Source organism: Heloderma suspectum, chromosome 17 (genome assembly GCF_057233095.1).
Source record: "Heloderma suspectum isolate Gila_16-S chromosome 17, 16-S_ref, whole genome shotgun sequence".
Taxonomy (NCBI): Eukaryota; Metazoa; Chordata; class Lepidosauria; order Squamata; family Helodermatidae; genus Heloderma; species Heloderma suspectum.
The window spans coordinates 11,754,162-11,769,280 of NC_139474.1; the positions used below are offsets into that span (position 1 = coordinate 11,754,162).

The following is a 15,119-nucleotide window of genomic DNA, read 5'->3' on the forward strand; positions in this document are numbered from 1 at the left end:
AACCTGGACTGTTTTAAAAGGGGATTGGACAAATTCCTGGAGGTGGAGGCTATCACTGGCTACTAGCCCTGGTGGTGATATGTTACCTCCAGTCTCAGAGGCAGTCTGGCTGTATGCACCAGTGGCTGTGGAACACAACTGGGTGGGGTGGGGTGCTGTTGCACTCCTGTTGCACTGGGAGTTTCCCACAGGCACCTGGTAGGCCACTGTGTGAACAAAATGCTGGCCAAAAATAGATCCAGTATGGCTCTTATATTCTTATAATCTCCTGGTAGATCTCTGGGTAATTTGCTGGATGGTTTAACACTAGCAGCCACAAAATGACTCCACCATAAATTAGATTGCTGAAAAGAAGAAATCTTGGGGTGGATATTGAGGCAGAAGGACTGTGAGGTTTGTTACTTTCTGGTCCTCAAAAAAGAGTTCCTCCACTCAGAATTATTTTCTTCTAAGTGGATGTCTTTTGCACCAGGCTTGAGTTCAGGAGGGTAGACGTTTGGGCCCGGGGGTCAAATCTGGCCCTCTGGAGTTTTCCAAGGGCCAAGTCCCCTTTCCCCTGACCACCAATCATTTGGTAATTTCCTGGCTTTTCTGACTCCCCCCGCCCCCCCGCTCCATTCTAAAAGGTTGAAATGCCTCTCCTAACGTTTTGCTATTGGCAGGAAGAGCTTTAAGCTAAAATGTGCTGGTATTTTTTGCCCCACCCCTTTTGCCAATAGCCCTGCCCCCTTTGCTTTGCTCCTCCCACTCCAGGATGTGGCCCCTGAGAGTTCTGCCTTTGGGTGGAAAGAGGTTCAGCGCCCCTGCAGCGCCCCTGCATTACTGGGAGAGAAGGAGAAGGGCCAGGGTCGGCAGGGCAGACTTCAGGTTTGCAGGATCTACTTTGTTTTTTTACTAGAACCCTGAGAGCCACAAGCCGGAGCCTGGTGCAAAAGACACACACTTCGAATTAAAGAGTTCTGAGCCCAGGAATGTGATCTGACCATCGGAATATTTATTTAATTAATTAATTAATTAATTTCTATACCGCCCAATAGCCGAAGATCTCTGGGCGGTTCACAAAAATTAAAAACCAAACACACAATAAAACAATTTAAAATATATAGAATATTAAAACCACAATAGAACAGAGCAGACAGTCCTTCCACACAGAAATCCATGCTTTGTTCCTTTCGACGGTCGATTTAGGACAGGGAAGGAGTACAGTTCATTGCGGTTGTTGAGAAACAGTTGGAAATCCTTGCTGACCTTCTCCAAACTGCTCAGAGCTCTACCCCTCCAAGAAGGAAGTCACTCCAAGCGGCTTGCACAGTATTTAAACATAAAATGTTATATATACTCAACAGAAACACATTTACAACAAGCTAGAAGCAGCAGCAAAGACAATCCCCCCCCCCCAAGAGTCAGTAAAGAATTAAGGTTATTAGAGAGGGAGAAAAAGTTTTACAGACCTGTCATGTCCACTTTTTAGTCCTTTTTTCTAAGCTAAAAAATGTACCCTTACCTAGGGACATAGAGAACGGTGGTCCAATTCTTGATTGATGTGGTCACCTTTTTCTGCCCCAACAGTCCCCTGTCTTGTGACGGGGAGGGCTGAACCCAACATGTCCAAACTTTTATTGTTTACTTGGCTGTGGTTGGCCTGCCTACGGAAACCATCTTGATCTTTGAGTCTGCCATTTTACAAAAGTGAGAAAGTCAAGTACTGGCTCTGTGTCTGGCACTTTGGAGTGTGATTTATGGGGGCAGGGCAGTTAAAATGCAAAGGCCAGTATGTACCATCCTTTACATTCCATACCCACCTGCGTAGTTCAGAAATATTTTGCGACTTTTCTGTTTTTTAGGTATGTGTCACTGGGGAGCATCAAAAGCAAGGTTTTGAGGTGTGGAGCAGAGATATTTCAACTGTTATTGTTGTGTTTTTAATTGTGTTTAAATACATTTGTTTTCTTCTTGTTTTAGTCAAGTTTTTATTTCTGATTTTAAGCCACCTCGAGTGTCATTTTTCTTGGCAGAAAGGCGGGGTACAAATCAAATCAATCAATAATAAACAAAACCGATAGAAGACAGGGAGACATTTTCTCCCTCTCTTATAATACTAGAACCCAATGGGGTCATCCCATGAAGCTGATTGGTGGGAGATTCAGGACAGATAAGAGGACATCACTCCTTCACACAGTGCATAAAATATGGAATTAGCTTCCACAAGACATAGTGATGGCCACCAATTTGGATGGCTTTAAAAGGGGGTTAGACAAATTCTTGGAGGAGAAGGCTATCAGTTGTCAGGGTGGACACTGAGCCCATAGAATCCCAGAGTAGTTCTGATTCGGAGGAAGAGCAGTCGCTCCTGGGAGAGGAGCGCGCCCCTTTTTCCCAGGGCCCGCAGCTGACAGAGATTCCTCCCACCAACATTCCTAGATTAGAAAGCAGTCCAAGGAGTGACCCAGCACAGATAGCAGACTGGGTGGATGCGCGGCGCAGACGCAGAGAGCGGCGCCAAATGGAGGGCACGGAAAGGAGGTGTAGCGCCCGGTTGGCGCTCAAAGAACGGTTGCGCCCAGAGGATCCAAGGGAAAAGGGGAGGGATTCTCCCTAGTCCTTATATTCAGGGGTCTGCCAGTAACTGCCTTTCAAACGGGGACCAACTGTTCCAACTTAGGGCATAGGAATGCTTCTGCTCAGATCTAGTTGCTACCTGTAGAGTTGTTAAGTTGTAAGAGAAGAATAAAGCTTTGAAAAGAATCCCTTTGTCTGTGTCTGGACTTAGCTACTGGATTAGACTGAGAGAGCCCTCCAAGGAGCCCTTGACATCAGTGACTACTAGTTCCGATGGCTCTGTGCTACCTCCATTCGCAGAGGCAATCTGCCTATGTACACCAGTTGCTGGGGATCATGGGCGGGAGGGTGCTGTTGCACTCTGTCCTACTTGTGGGTTTCCCGTGGGCAGCTGGTTGGCCATTGTGTGACCAGAATGCTGCTGGACTAGAGGGACTCTTAAATTCCTATAGTATTAGATCTTCATAAATTTGTCTCAGGATACAAAGCTCCTTTATCTTAGAGCATCTTCTTGATCAAAGTTCCTTTATTTTCTTTGAATAGACCTAGCTCCTACTCTGTTTCTTAAGCGATTAAGATGAAATTGGCCCCAAATGTGACTTCACGATTACTTGGAGAGTGAGGTTCTCCAAGCATTTGGGGGGCCATTGGCTAGAGACTGGGCCAGAAATGTAAACCGCCTGTGCTAACACCATCTGTACCTGTTTTTTCCCCTGATCTGTCATGTGGCCAGCCCTGTTACTTCATACTGGAAGAGGGCAGGTTAACCACATTTTTTTTTTTAAAGGGAGGAGATGATTATGAACTGACAGGAGGTTAGGAAAGATGTAGGCAGGAATGTCGTTCAACCTAGAGAAGGAAGCCATGGAAGGCACTTCTTTTGAAGGTGTGTCGCAGGCAGGAGTGTCAGTGGTGCACATAAAATTGCCATTGGTCAGAGCAAAGGGGAACGAGCGGTGAACGCTTGCAGCCGAGGACAGGTCAGCTGCTGTGAGGCAGAGGGAGTGAGTCTTGGCAGGTGGGTGGAAAGCTGGTCTGATGCAGCAGTTTAAAAGAGGGAGCAGGGAGTGGGGTGTCCTGGGTTCAAATTTTGTCTTGAGGCATAAAGTTCTCTGTATTCGGGATGCAATCACTGTGCATGTTTCCCTGGAAGTAAGCCCCACTGAGCGGAACAGGACTTGATTCCGAGGTAACGATGCTGCGCGTATCTTGGGGAAAACAACCATTTGTAGACCAGCGGTAGGAAACCTGTGGCATTCCAGATCTCTCTCTGTCTCTTTCTTTCTTTCTTTCTTTCTTTCTTTCTTTCTTTCTGGATTGATTTTATGAGTCACCTTTCGGCCCAAATAGAGCCACCCAGGTGACTTACAGTTAAAACTTGCAGCAGTTTTTTAAAAAATTTTTTTTAACAAAACCTTACAGACAATGTGAAAACTTTTTAAAAGGAACAGTGTGAAAACTTTTTAAAAGGAACAATGTGAAAACTTTTTAAAAGGAACAATGTGAAAAAGTTTTTAAAAGGAACAATGTGAAAAAAACAACGTCTTCTCTCTTGCTTGCAGATGTGACGAGCCAAGGGTGCACCCCTGTTCTCCCTGCTCGCCGGGCGTTACAGTTTGACATTGTTGTGGCTGTGCTCAGGCGTGACAATGGGGTTCAGAGGGACCAGCCTTTTCAGTTCGTTCTTCTTGCTGTGTGCTGCTGTTGGAGTGATGGGTAAGTACAGCGCAGGTGGCCTGCGTTTAGAGACAATGCACTGGAATGGTGGACATTTAAAATTAATTAATTTTATGTAGCAGCCAACTGGCAGGTGTCTTGGGGTGGGTTACAATCATTAAAAACAACAACCCCTGAACAACCGCACAATAGCAATCAAAATACAATAAATACAGCAATAAAAATATCAAAATATTAGAACATTAAGGGCGCAATCCTGTGCATGTTTAGACAGAATTTATTTATTTATTTCATTTATTTATTTCATTTCTATACCGCCCAATAGCCGAAGCTCTATCAGAAAAAAAGTCCTATTCCCCAGCCAGCATGGCTGGCTGGGGAATGCTGGTAACTGTAGGACTTTTTCTGTCTAAACATGCGTAGGATTGTGTCTGAAAGAGCCAGCAGTAAAGTTGATAATCCCTGCATATATAGGATGATGACTGTTGTTGTTGTTGTTCAGTCGTTAAGTCGTGTCCGACTCTTCATGACCCCATGGACCATAGTACGCCAGGCCTTCCTATCCTCTGCTCTCTCCCGGAGTGTGCTCAAGTTCATATTCATTGCATCGGTGATGCCATCTAGCCATCTCATCCTCTGCCGTCCCCTTCTCCTTTTGCCTTCAATCTTTCCCAGCATCAGGGTCTTTTCCAGGGAGTTTTCTCTTGGCATTAGGTAGGTGGCCAAAATATTTGAGCTTCAGCTTCAGTATCTGTCCTTCCAATGAGCAGTCAGGGTTGATTTCCTTTAGGATTGACTGATTTGACCTCCTTGCAGTCCAGGGACTCGTAAGAGTCTTCTCCAGCACCACAGTTCAAAAGCATCAATTCTTCGGTGCTCAGCCTTCCTTATAGTCCAGCTCTCACAGCCATACGTTACTACTGGGAAAACCATAGCTTTGATTAGACAGACCTTTGTCGGCAAGGTGATGTCTCTGCTTCTTACTATGCAGTGGAGAGAGTGTTGGACTGGGAGCTGGGAGATCTGGGTTCTAGTCCCCACTCGGCCGTGGAAGCTCACTGGGTGAGTTTGGGCCAGTCACACACTCTCAACCCAACCTACCTGACAGGGTTGTTGTTGTGAGGATAAAATGGAGAGGAGGAGGATAATGTAAGCCGCCTTGGGTTCCTTGCAAGAGGAAAAAAGGCGGGATATAAATGAAATAAATCAATAAATAGCTTTCCTCCCGAGGAGCAAGCGTCTTTTAATTTCATGGCTACAGTCACCGTCTCCGGTGATCTTGGAGCCCAAGAAAATAAAATTTGTCACTGCTTCCATTTCTTCCCTTTCTATATGCCAGGAAGTGATGGGGCCAGATGCCATGATCTTCGTTTTTTTTTAAATTTTGAGTTTCAGACCAGCTTTTGCACTCTCCACTTTCACCCTCAACAAGAGGCTCTTTAGATCCTCTTCGCTTTCTGCCATTAGGGTGGTATCGTCTGCATATCTGAGGTTGTTGATAATTCTCCCGGCAATCTTAATTCCGACCTGTGATTCATCCAACCCGGCATTTCTCATGATGTACTCTGCATATAAGTTAATTAAGCAGGGCAACAATATACAGCCTTGTCATACTCCTTTCCCAATTTTGAACCAATCGGTTGTTCCATATTCCGTTCTTACTGTTGCTTCTTAACCCTCGTACAGGTTTCTCAGGAGATGGGTAAGGTGGTCTGGTACTCCCATCACTTTAAGAATTTGCCACAGTTTGTTGTGATCCACACAATCAAAGGCTTTCGCGTAGTCAATGAAGCAGAAATAGACGTTTTTCTGGAATTCTCTTGCTTTCTCCATGATCCAGCAAATGTTGGAGATTTGATCTCTAGTTCCTCTGCCTCTTCGAAACCCAGCTTGTGCCTCCGGTAGTTCTTGGTTCGCATACTGCTGAAGCCTAGCTTGTAGGATTTTGAGCATCACCTTGCTGGCATGTGAAATGAGCGCAATGGTGCGGTAGTTTGAACACTCTTTGGCGTTGCCCTTCTTTGGAATTGGAATGTAAACTGACCTTTTCCAGTCTTGCGGCCACTGTTGAGTGTTCCAAATTTGTTGGCATATTGAGTGCAGCACTTTAACAGCATCATCTTTTAGGATCTTAAATAGCTCAGCTGGAAGACTGTCATCTCCGCTAGCTTTGTTGTTAGTAATTCATCCTAAGGCCCACTTGACTTCACTCTCGAGGATGTCTGGCTCAACTTCAGTGACCGCACTATCATGGCTATCAGGGACATTCAGATCTTTCCTGTATAGTTCTTCTGTGTATTCTTTCCACCTCTTCTTAATCTCATCTGCTTCTGTTAGGTCCCTGTTTTCTTTGTCCTTTATAGGATGATGATAGCTATATGGAAACTCCATGTTCAGTAGCACTCTACCTTTCAAAATCTGTTGCTGGGAGATAGGAGCAAGGGAAGGCTGCTTGTGCAGTTCCCAGAGGTATCTTGCTGTCCACTATTGGAAACAGGATGCTGGAACGGATGGGGCTTTGGTTCTTATTAGGTTCTGAGGTATCCTGTGGAGAGTGAAGTGGGACAAATCTAGCAACAGCAGCATCCGGAGCACTCCTACCCATTAGTCAGAACAAGGTGGTTGGATTTAAAGGGTATGTGGCACATGGCCTCCAATGTCTTTTGTACCCCATTTCCCTATGGTTTGATATTGCAATGAATGGAGAATGCATGCAGCAGCCTTCTTTTTTCTTACTTTCTATTTCTGTGTCACTGGGCTGGCAGGCAGTTAGCAAGAGGCTAATAAAGACTGCGGGCTTTAAAGTTGTGAAATTTATAGAGCTCTTCTGCTATTCTGGAACTGCGTTCCAATGTGTCAGTCTCTGCCCAGAGGTGGGAAGCATAGCCAGGTCCACCTGTCCTCTGTGGCAAGGAAAGGGAGTGTTCCAAGCCCCCACCCAAGGAGCTCCACCTCCACGCCCACCTTCATTTGGGCTTGAAAAACAAAAGGTGAGACGGGGAAGGGAGAGAAGAAAAAAGGCCACCTTTCTCTCATTTGCCTTGAGGCAGAGCCATCCAATATAGCATTGGTCTTGCATCCTGCCTGTTCCTGCCACATCGCCCGCAAACCACGCCCCCCCCCTCACACACACACAAATGCACAAACCCCACCCACGTGCAGGGCATCATGGGAGAAGCCACACCAACCATTCTTCCTTGCTCTCTGATTTGTCCCATTCAAAACAGTACAATTTGGGGGCGGGGGGAGCGTGGCCATTGCCCCTAGAAACTGCCCTGAGGCCTAGCAGCGCCCCATGAAGGTTGCCTGTGAAGGAAAACAAATAAAAACAACCCCAAGCAGAAATAGAAAAATGGAAAGCAGAAGGGTGTAGGTCACGGACATAGAAAACACGTGATGTCAGATCAGTCGCTGTTTGGCACAAATCTTCTTTAAAAGATCATTTAGCATTTCTTTAAGTTTCAGGATGAAAACGTGATGTCAGGCCAGGTGACGTTTGGCGCGGAGCAGATAAACTGGCACTAAACCACAGAGCAATAGGAGAGTGTTTGGCACGGAGCAAATAAGCATGTTGTTGTTCAGTCGTTAATTCGTGTCCGACTCTTCGTGACCCCATGGATCATAGCACGCCAGGCCTTCCTGTCGTCTGCTCTCTCCTGTTAAAGCTCGAGTTTGAACTCTTTCGAAGTTTCAAAATTTTCTTCATGTCTTCGCTGCTCAAGCTTTGGTTTAAAAAAAAATGAGCAAAATCAATCTGGTAGATCTCTACTAATAAGCATTACACTAACATATTCTTATATAGATGTGCATTTTCCCTGTTTGAAATGTGCATTTTCCCTGTTTGAATGAAACAAAAAAAAAAAAAACGCAGTCAAATGCGGGAAATGAGACGAGCTTCAAGGTGATGTTAAGAGAATTTTGGCAAACGCAAAAATCCCTTGTTTGCACAGCCCTAGTTTTGAGGGTTCCCCCATCCCAGAAGTTCTTTTTGGGAGATGTGGTTTGTACTTTGGCAAACTTTGGGATTCCCCCAAGCCTGCTGGTCCCTCCCTCCTGCATGCAGGTGTTGTTGTTTTGGTGAAGAAGATGTCACTCATGCGTCCCTCTGCCCTGTATAATTTTCCCTCGGTTTCCTCTGGTCTTTGGCCTTGAGCAAGCTGGGATGACGGATCTTGCCCAAAGCTGTTTTGCTGGGCTCCAGGAACCTGTCAATCAGGCCTTTGCAGGTTCAGGCCTCTGTCAACAAGTTTTAACCTGCTTCGAAGTCATGAGAGGAGGAGCTGCTCAAGGGCAGAGTGATGCACGCTTTTCCTGTAAAAGGTTCCAATGTTCAGTTCTGCAGCATCTCCCTTTTTAGAACAGCTTTCCCTAACTTGGTGCCCTCCAGATAATTTGGACTCAGCTCCCATCAGACCCAGCCATGCTAATGCTCAGGGATGATGGCAGTGGTGTCATGGAACCAGGGATCACAGGGGTGCAGCACTGAGATTTTTTGATCATCAGGGATGCTGATGTCATCTGCAACCCCATTCAGATGTCCCTGATCCCGCTGAGCTTAGCTGCCATCCTCACAGTTGTTGTTGTTGTTCAGTCGTTAAGTCGTGTCCGACTCTTCGTGACCCCATTGACCACAGCACGCCAGGCCTTCCTGTCCTTTGCTCTCTCCAGGAGTGTGCTCAAGTCCATATTCATTGCATCGGTGATGCTATCTAGCCATCTCATCCTCTGCCCTCCCCTTCTCCTTTTGCCTTTGATCTTTCCCAGCATCAGGGTCTTTTCCAGTGACTTTTCTCTTCGCATTAGGTGGCCAAAATATTTGAGCTTCAGCTTCAGTATCTGTCCTTCCAATGAGCAGTCAGGGTTGATTTCCTCACAGTAGCTGGGGGCAAATGGATTTTCTTAGCCACAATATATCATTCTCTGTTATCCTGCTAAGTCTTTGGGATGGCTTGGTCTGGAATGAGCCATTAAGACCCATTAGCTTTACAAGACCCATTCCCGGGAGGGATGAAAACTCCTAGAACTGGTTTGTTGATACGGATCAAAACAGCTGCCTGAATTTTTGGACTCTCCTTGGGAGCAGGGCTCTGGGGACTGTCATGCACTTCTTAATTGACCACTATACCACTGAATGATGGGAGTTGTGGTCCAGGGCGACAGGCTGAGGAGAGGTGCTTTAAAAGAATCCCTCTTATCAGAGCTGGGAAAGGCCTGTGTCTGAATCCGCGGAGAGCTTTGGGTGTGTGTTCAAGGATCATGAGCTGATGGCTTTGGGGCTTCTTGTTTTTTTCTCCCCCAGCTAGGCTGCAGTGAAGCTGATGTCTCACTTCCTGTGCCCCCCAGCCCTTCTCCAGTAATTCTCCTTCACACCCTACCCAGTCTCATCCCTGGAGGGTCTAGTCTAGTTCCTTGATCACCTGTTGCAAAGCCAGCTTTTGCCAGATAATCAGTTAGAGTTGGAAGGGTTCTTAGAGGTCATCTAGCCCACCCCCCATTCAGTGCAGGGTGCAGTGACAGCATCCCCGACGGATGGCCATTGTCCAGCCACATACGTCCAGCAAAAGTGCACCCCCCCGTCCCCCGAGGGAGTCTTGTTCCACTGCAGGATAGCCCTCACCGTTAGGACGTTTCTCCTAACGTTTAGTCGAAATCCACTTGCCTGTGATTTCCACGCCTGCCCTCTGGAGTGACGGGATTTGGTGTCCAGACTCCTCGCTGTCCCAATCGCTTTTCTTTGGTCATGCTCCAGTTGGTCAAGATCCTTCTTAAAATGTGGCGCCCAGAACTGGACTCAGGACTCCAAATGCAGCCTGACTAATGCAGAATAGAGCAAAACTGTTGCATCCTGTGAAATGCTTCTGTTAATGTAGCCAAAGATTGCATTAGCTTATTTAGCAGCTGCATCACACCGCTGGCTCATATTCAGCTTGTGATCCGCTAAGACATACCTAGGTCCTTTTCACATGCACTGTTCCAAGTTGTGTCTCCCTCATCCTATATTTGTGCCTTTAATTTTTTTGAGGGTGGGGCGAGATACGCTGTTCTTCTGTTAGCTTGTCTTTCTTCGTGGGGCGACTTGCATCTATTCCAGGTTGTGCAAAGGTCTTGTTATGGTGCTTATTTCTTTCAAAGCCCTCCTCCAGGCACACTTTTTCTGCGACATCTCTAGCATCTCCCTCCCTGCACATTCCCCATACCTGCCGACTTCAACTAAGCTGGTGTAACTCAAATAACCACATATCCATCTCCTGTTTACGCTCTGCCTTCCCTTCCCTTCCCCTGTAATTTCCCCATGTATTTAATTTTAGACTGTAAGACCCTTGGGGCAGGGTCCTCCCTTCTCGTCTTTGTTTTTTTTTTAATGCCATGTGTATGAAGGGGATTCTCTGAATAACAAGTGGGCCCCGCAACAGAGTGTTGCAGCACAGAGTGCTCCTGTTGGGGTTCCAACTGGCCAGCCCTCTTCCAGGATACTGTATTCCATCCCCCTTCCTTGCCCTGCCCCCCGCAAAAGCCAACTGGCATTCCGTATTCACTGAGCATGCTCAGTCCTCATTGCGCTGTTTGGGGGTTGTTGCTTTTCCTAAAGATGTGTTGTATGTCTGCAAACTTTGGGGGTTTCCTCTTGGGCATTTTGGCTTCCTAAGGACCCACCCTTGGAGAATGAGTTTGCTGTTACTACACAGCATGTCTGGGCAACCTTGGCCACTCTCTGTGCAGCCCGCCAATCTCAGGGTGTGCCCCAACCACGTTTCCTGATCAGCCGTCAGTCGGGTGGTAGGGAACAGGGGCTGTGGCTCAAAGATTACCTGCTTTGCATGAAAAACGACCCCGGTTCGCTCTCCAGGTCGGGCTAGGGAGGTATAGGTTTTGCAAAATCCTTTCCTTCTGCATTCCGCGGATTGTCAGGTGCCTTTCGTTCTGTGGATTGTCAGGTGCCTTTCGTTCCCTCGTCTGCTCATTGGCAGAATCGCATTTTTCCAATTCCCCAAATCTGCACAAATTTGCACTTCTCTTGCTGAATGCAGTTTATACATCAGCCAGAGAAAGAACAGCTCCTGGGAGCTTGTTTTTGCCCTTCCCTATAGGGGAACACCTATAAGAACATCAAAATTAAGAACTGGGGCTCAGGCTTTGCATTTCCCCCCCTCCCAATCCCTTCTCCTTTTGTGTCAAGACTTCTAGATCATAAGCCTCAGGGCTGTTTCATTCTTAATCTTTGTAAGCAACTCCGGGAGCCCTTTTTGGCTGATGAGAAGGGTAAAAACGCTGCAGATAATTAAATATATGGAGGAGAAGTTGATCTAGTCCTTCAGTCCCCCACTCAGAGGCTGAATGGTTGAGGCGTCCCGCTTTCCTATGGTGAAAAGTTGAGCCACGGAGCTCGAGAATTGTCGCGCCCCCCCCCGACTTCTTCTTTATCTCATCCAGGCAGCCAACCCTGCAGCAGGAAATATTTTGGCCACAACGCCATGGTGTGTGTTTGCAACCGCACCTACTGCGACACGCAGGACCCCGTCGCCCTCCCGGCCGCCGGCTTCTTCGTCAAGTACGAGAGCAGCAAATCTGGCAGCCGGCTGGAGCGCAGCATAGGAGTGTTCCAGAATGAAGAGGTCGCCCCAGGTACCTCCAGTTTTTTCTTCCTGTGTGAGAGAAGCTTCGAATCCTAGAGGTTTATGGGGGTCTTGGAGGTCATCCAGTCAACCCCTTGCTCGTTGCAGGAAATCCAGTTAGAGAATCTGCAATAGATGGCTGTCAAGCCCAGTGGAGGCTGTTGGCTTCCATACCTTGGAGAGCTCCTTTAGAGTTCTGACTGGTTCTTACTGAAACCTGGAGTGGATTCACTGGCCCACTGGCATCAGAACCACCAGCCTTCACTCTGCTCGAAGACGTCATGCAAGGGAGAGCCCATTGCCACCCGTCTAGGCCCAGTGGATCCATTGTTGAACTGTCCTTACTGTCAAGATGTTTCTCCTAATGTTCAACCCAAATCTACCCTCCTGTAATTTAAGCCTTGGGAGGGGCCATGCATGTTCTGAACCAGTGCCTGGATGCACCTAGGGCTTGGATGAGGGCTGATAAACTGAAGCTGAATCCCGATAAGCTAGAGACCCTGTGGGTTGGCAGTTCCCAGCTCTGGGAATTGGGCTGTCTGCCTGTTCTGGGTGGGGTTGCACTCCCTCTGAAGGAGCAGGTCTGTAGTTTGTTCCTAGTTCCATCTTTCTCACTGGAGGCCCAAGGGCCCTCAGGGGCCCAGAGCGCCTATTGCCAGCTTCAGTTGGTATACCAACTACGCCCATTCCTGGGTACGGATAGCCTAGCCATGGCGATCCATGCAGTGGTAACGTCATGACTGGACTACTGCAATGCGCTGTGTGTGGGGCTGCCCTTGTGCGTGGTTCGGAAGCTGCAGCTAGTGCAGAATGCAGCAGCCAGGGGGCTCACTGGCCCACCCAGCTGTGCTCACGTAACATTTGTTAAAAGAACTGCACTGGCTGCCATTAGCCACGTGCAAGGTTATGTTATTGTCACACAAAACCCTAAACAACTTGAGACCAGGATACCTGGCAGCTCGCCTTCCCTTGAACGTACCCATGCGGCCTTTAAGATCCTCAGAGGAGGCCTTGCTGCTCATTCCGAAATTAATGGGACGCCTCCCTGCAATACCTCAACGGCGGGCCTTCTCGGTAGCAGCGCCCACCCTTCGGAAGACCCTCCCTCGCACAGTTCAGGAGGCAGAAAATGTGGCATCTTTCAAACGTCTCCTGAAAACACACTTGTTCACTCAGCCTTTCCCTGAGCTGTAATTAAATTAATTAAATTAAATTCATCATGCCTACTCCTTGTATTTAATATTTAGATGTGAACCGCTTAGAGATCATATTATAGCTACTGGTATATAAATATTATTACTACTACTACTACTACTACTACTACTAATTACTACTATTAATACTAGATCCCCATAGGGGTCATCCCGTGAAGCTGATTGGTGGGAGATTCAGGGAAGATAAAAGGAAGGGCTTCTTCACACAGCACAGAGTTAAAAGGTGGAATTTGTGTCCAGAAGATGTAGCGATGGCCACCACTTTGGATGGCTTTAAAAGGGGATTGGAGAAATTCCTGGAGGAGAAGGCTATCAACTAGTCCTGATGGCTCTATGCTACCTCCATTCTCAGAGGCAGTCTGCCTACGTATACCAGTTGCTTGGGAACATGGGCGGGAGGGTGCTGCTGCATTCATGTCCTGCTTGTGGGTTTCCCGTGGGCAGCTGGTTGGCCACTGTGTGAACAGAATGCTGGAGTAGATGGACCCTTGGTCTGATCCCGCAGGGCTCTTCTTACATTCTTATGCTCTAATAGTGTTTCTTGGTAAATACAAAAAAGTCAGTATATCTGTATCTAGGCTATACCAGTTGCTGGGGAACATGGCCATCCTTATGTTCTTATGATATTAGATCTTCATACATTTGTCTCAGGAGACGAAGCTCCTTTATCTTAAAGCGTTGTCTTGAGCAAAGTTCCTTTATCTTCTTTGTCTCAGTAGACAAAGCTCTCGCTCTCTTTTTTAAGTGGTTACGATGAGGTCAGCCCCAAATGTGACTTCATGATTGCTTGGAGAGCAAGGTCCTTCAAGCACCTGGGGCAGCCGTTGCCTAGAAACTGAACTAGATGGACCTTCTTCTGATCCAGCATGGCTCTTCTTATGATGATGATGTTGAACATGGGCGGGAGGATGCTGTTGCACTCATGTCCTGCTTGTGGGTTTCCCGTGGGCAGCTGGTTCGCCACTGAGTGAACAGAATGCTGGACTAGATGGACCCTTGATGTGATCCAGCAGGGCTCTTCCTCTGCTGCTGCTTCATAATAATAATAATTTGTCGTTGTTGTTACAAGATTTCTTAGAAACCTTTCTCAAAAAAGTCTCAAGGTGACTTGCAACAAAACTAAAGCATAAAAATTTAAAACATCCAAAAACAACGACCTACTAAAATGCCATCACTCCATGCATTTTATGGAATAAACAGCTTGTGACCCATAAATAGTCAAGCAGGAGCATTAAAGAGCCCATCACATGCCATCAAATGGCTGGGAGTAAAGTCTTAGCCTGGTGCTGGAAGGATGACAATGTTGGCACCAGGTAGGCCTTGCTCAGGAGAGCGTTTCACAATCGGGGTGTGGTGGGCGCCCTCTCCCTTGCTGCTATCCTTCAAACTTCCCTCAGAGGAGGGCCTCAGATGTTGATCATAGATTTGTTCCTACCCTCTGGAGCAGCGCAGAGAATGAGTCTTTGCTTTCTCCTGTGTGACAGCCGTTCAGGGATTTGATGTCCCCCCTCAGTTTTCTCTATATGCCTGTTCAAATAAGATGGATTAAAAGTATCTCTCCCCACCTACTATTCTTAGGGGGTGAATTTCAGGGGGTATTTGGGCAGTTATGTGTATGTGTGTGTGTGGTGGGGGGAAGCAAAATCCTTCCAAAAATTTGGCATCTTACCGTTGGTGACACAGTAGTCACTTTTTTTCTCATCTTACATTTTCCTTTATTTCTATTAAGTGTAAGTTAACTCCATCACCACTGATGGCAGTGGTAGAACTTTTAAGAACATCAGAAGAGCCCTGCTGGATCAGACCAAGGGTCCATCTAGTCCAGCATTCTGTTCACACAGTGGCCAACCACCTGCCCATGGGAAGCCCGCAAGCAGGACATGAGTGCAACAACACCCTCCCACCCAGGTTCCCCAGCAACTGGTGTACATTTTTCCTCATGGTTGCCATTATTTCGCCCCCTCTGCATATCCTGGATGCAGTGTCGTCCTGGAGCATTCTGGGAAAATAATGGCTGCCCCCAAGAGAAGCTAATGTATAGTGAAAGGAGAGAAAG

General features: G+C 47.1%; 1 protein-coding gene across 3 annotated transcripts in view; it reads left to right on the plus strand.

The window, feature by feature from the left end:
* LOC146334501 (lysosomal acid glucosylceramidase-like) overlaps positions 1-15,119 on the plus strand; it is a 43,819-nt gene that overhangs the window by 8,977 nt on the left and 19,723 nt on the right. For 2 of the 3 annotated variants that reach the window (XM_084824332.1, XM_084824333.1), the window contains exons 2-3: positions 4,122-4,275; positions 11,668-11,859. In XM_084824332.1, coding sequence (XP_084680458.1) covers positions 4,209-4,275; positions 11,668-11,859 — 259 coding nt within the window. In that variant the 5' untranslated portion in view covers positions 4,122-4,208. The remainder of the gene's footprint in view (positions 1-4,121; positions 4,276-11,667; positions 11,860-15,119) is intronic. The other variant, XM_084824334.1, reaches the window with a different exon arrangement.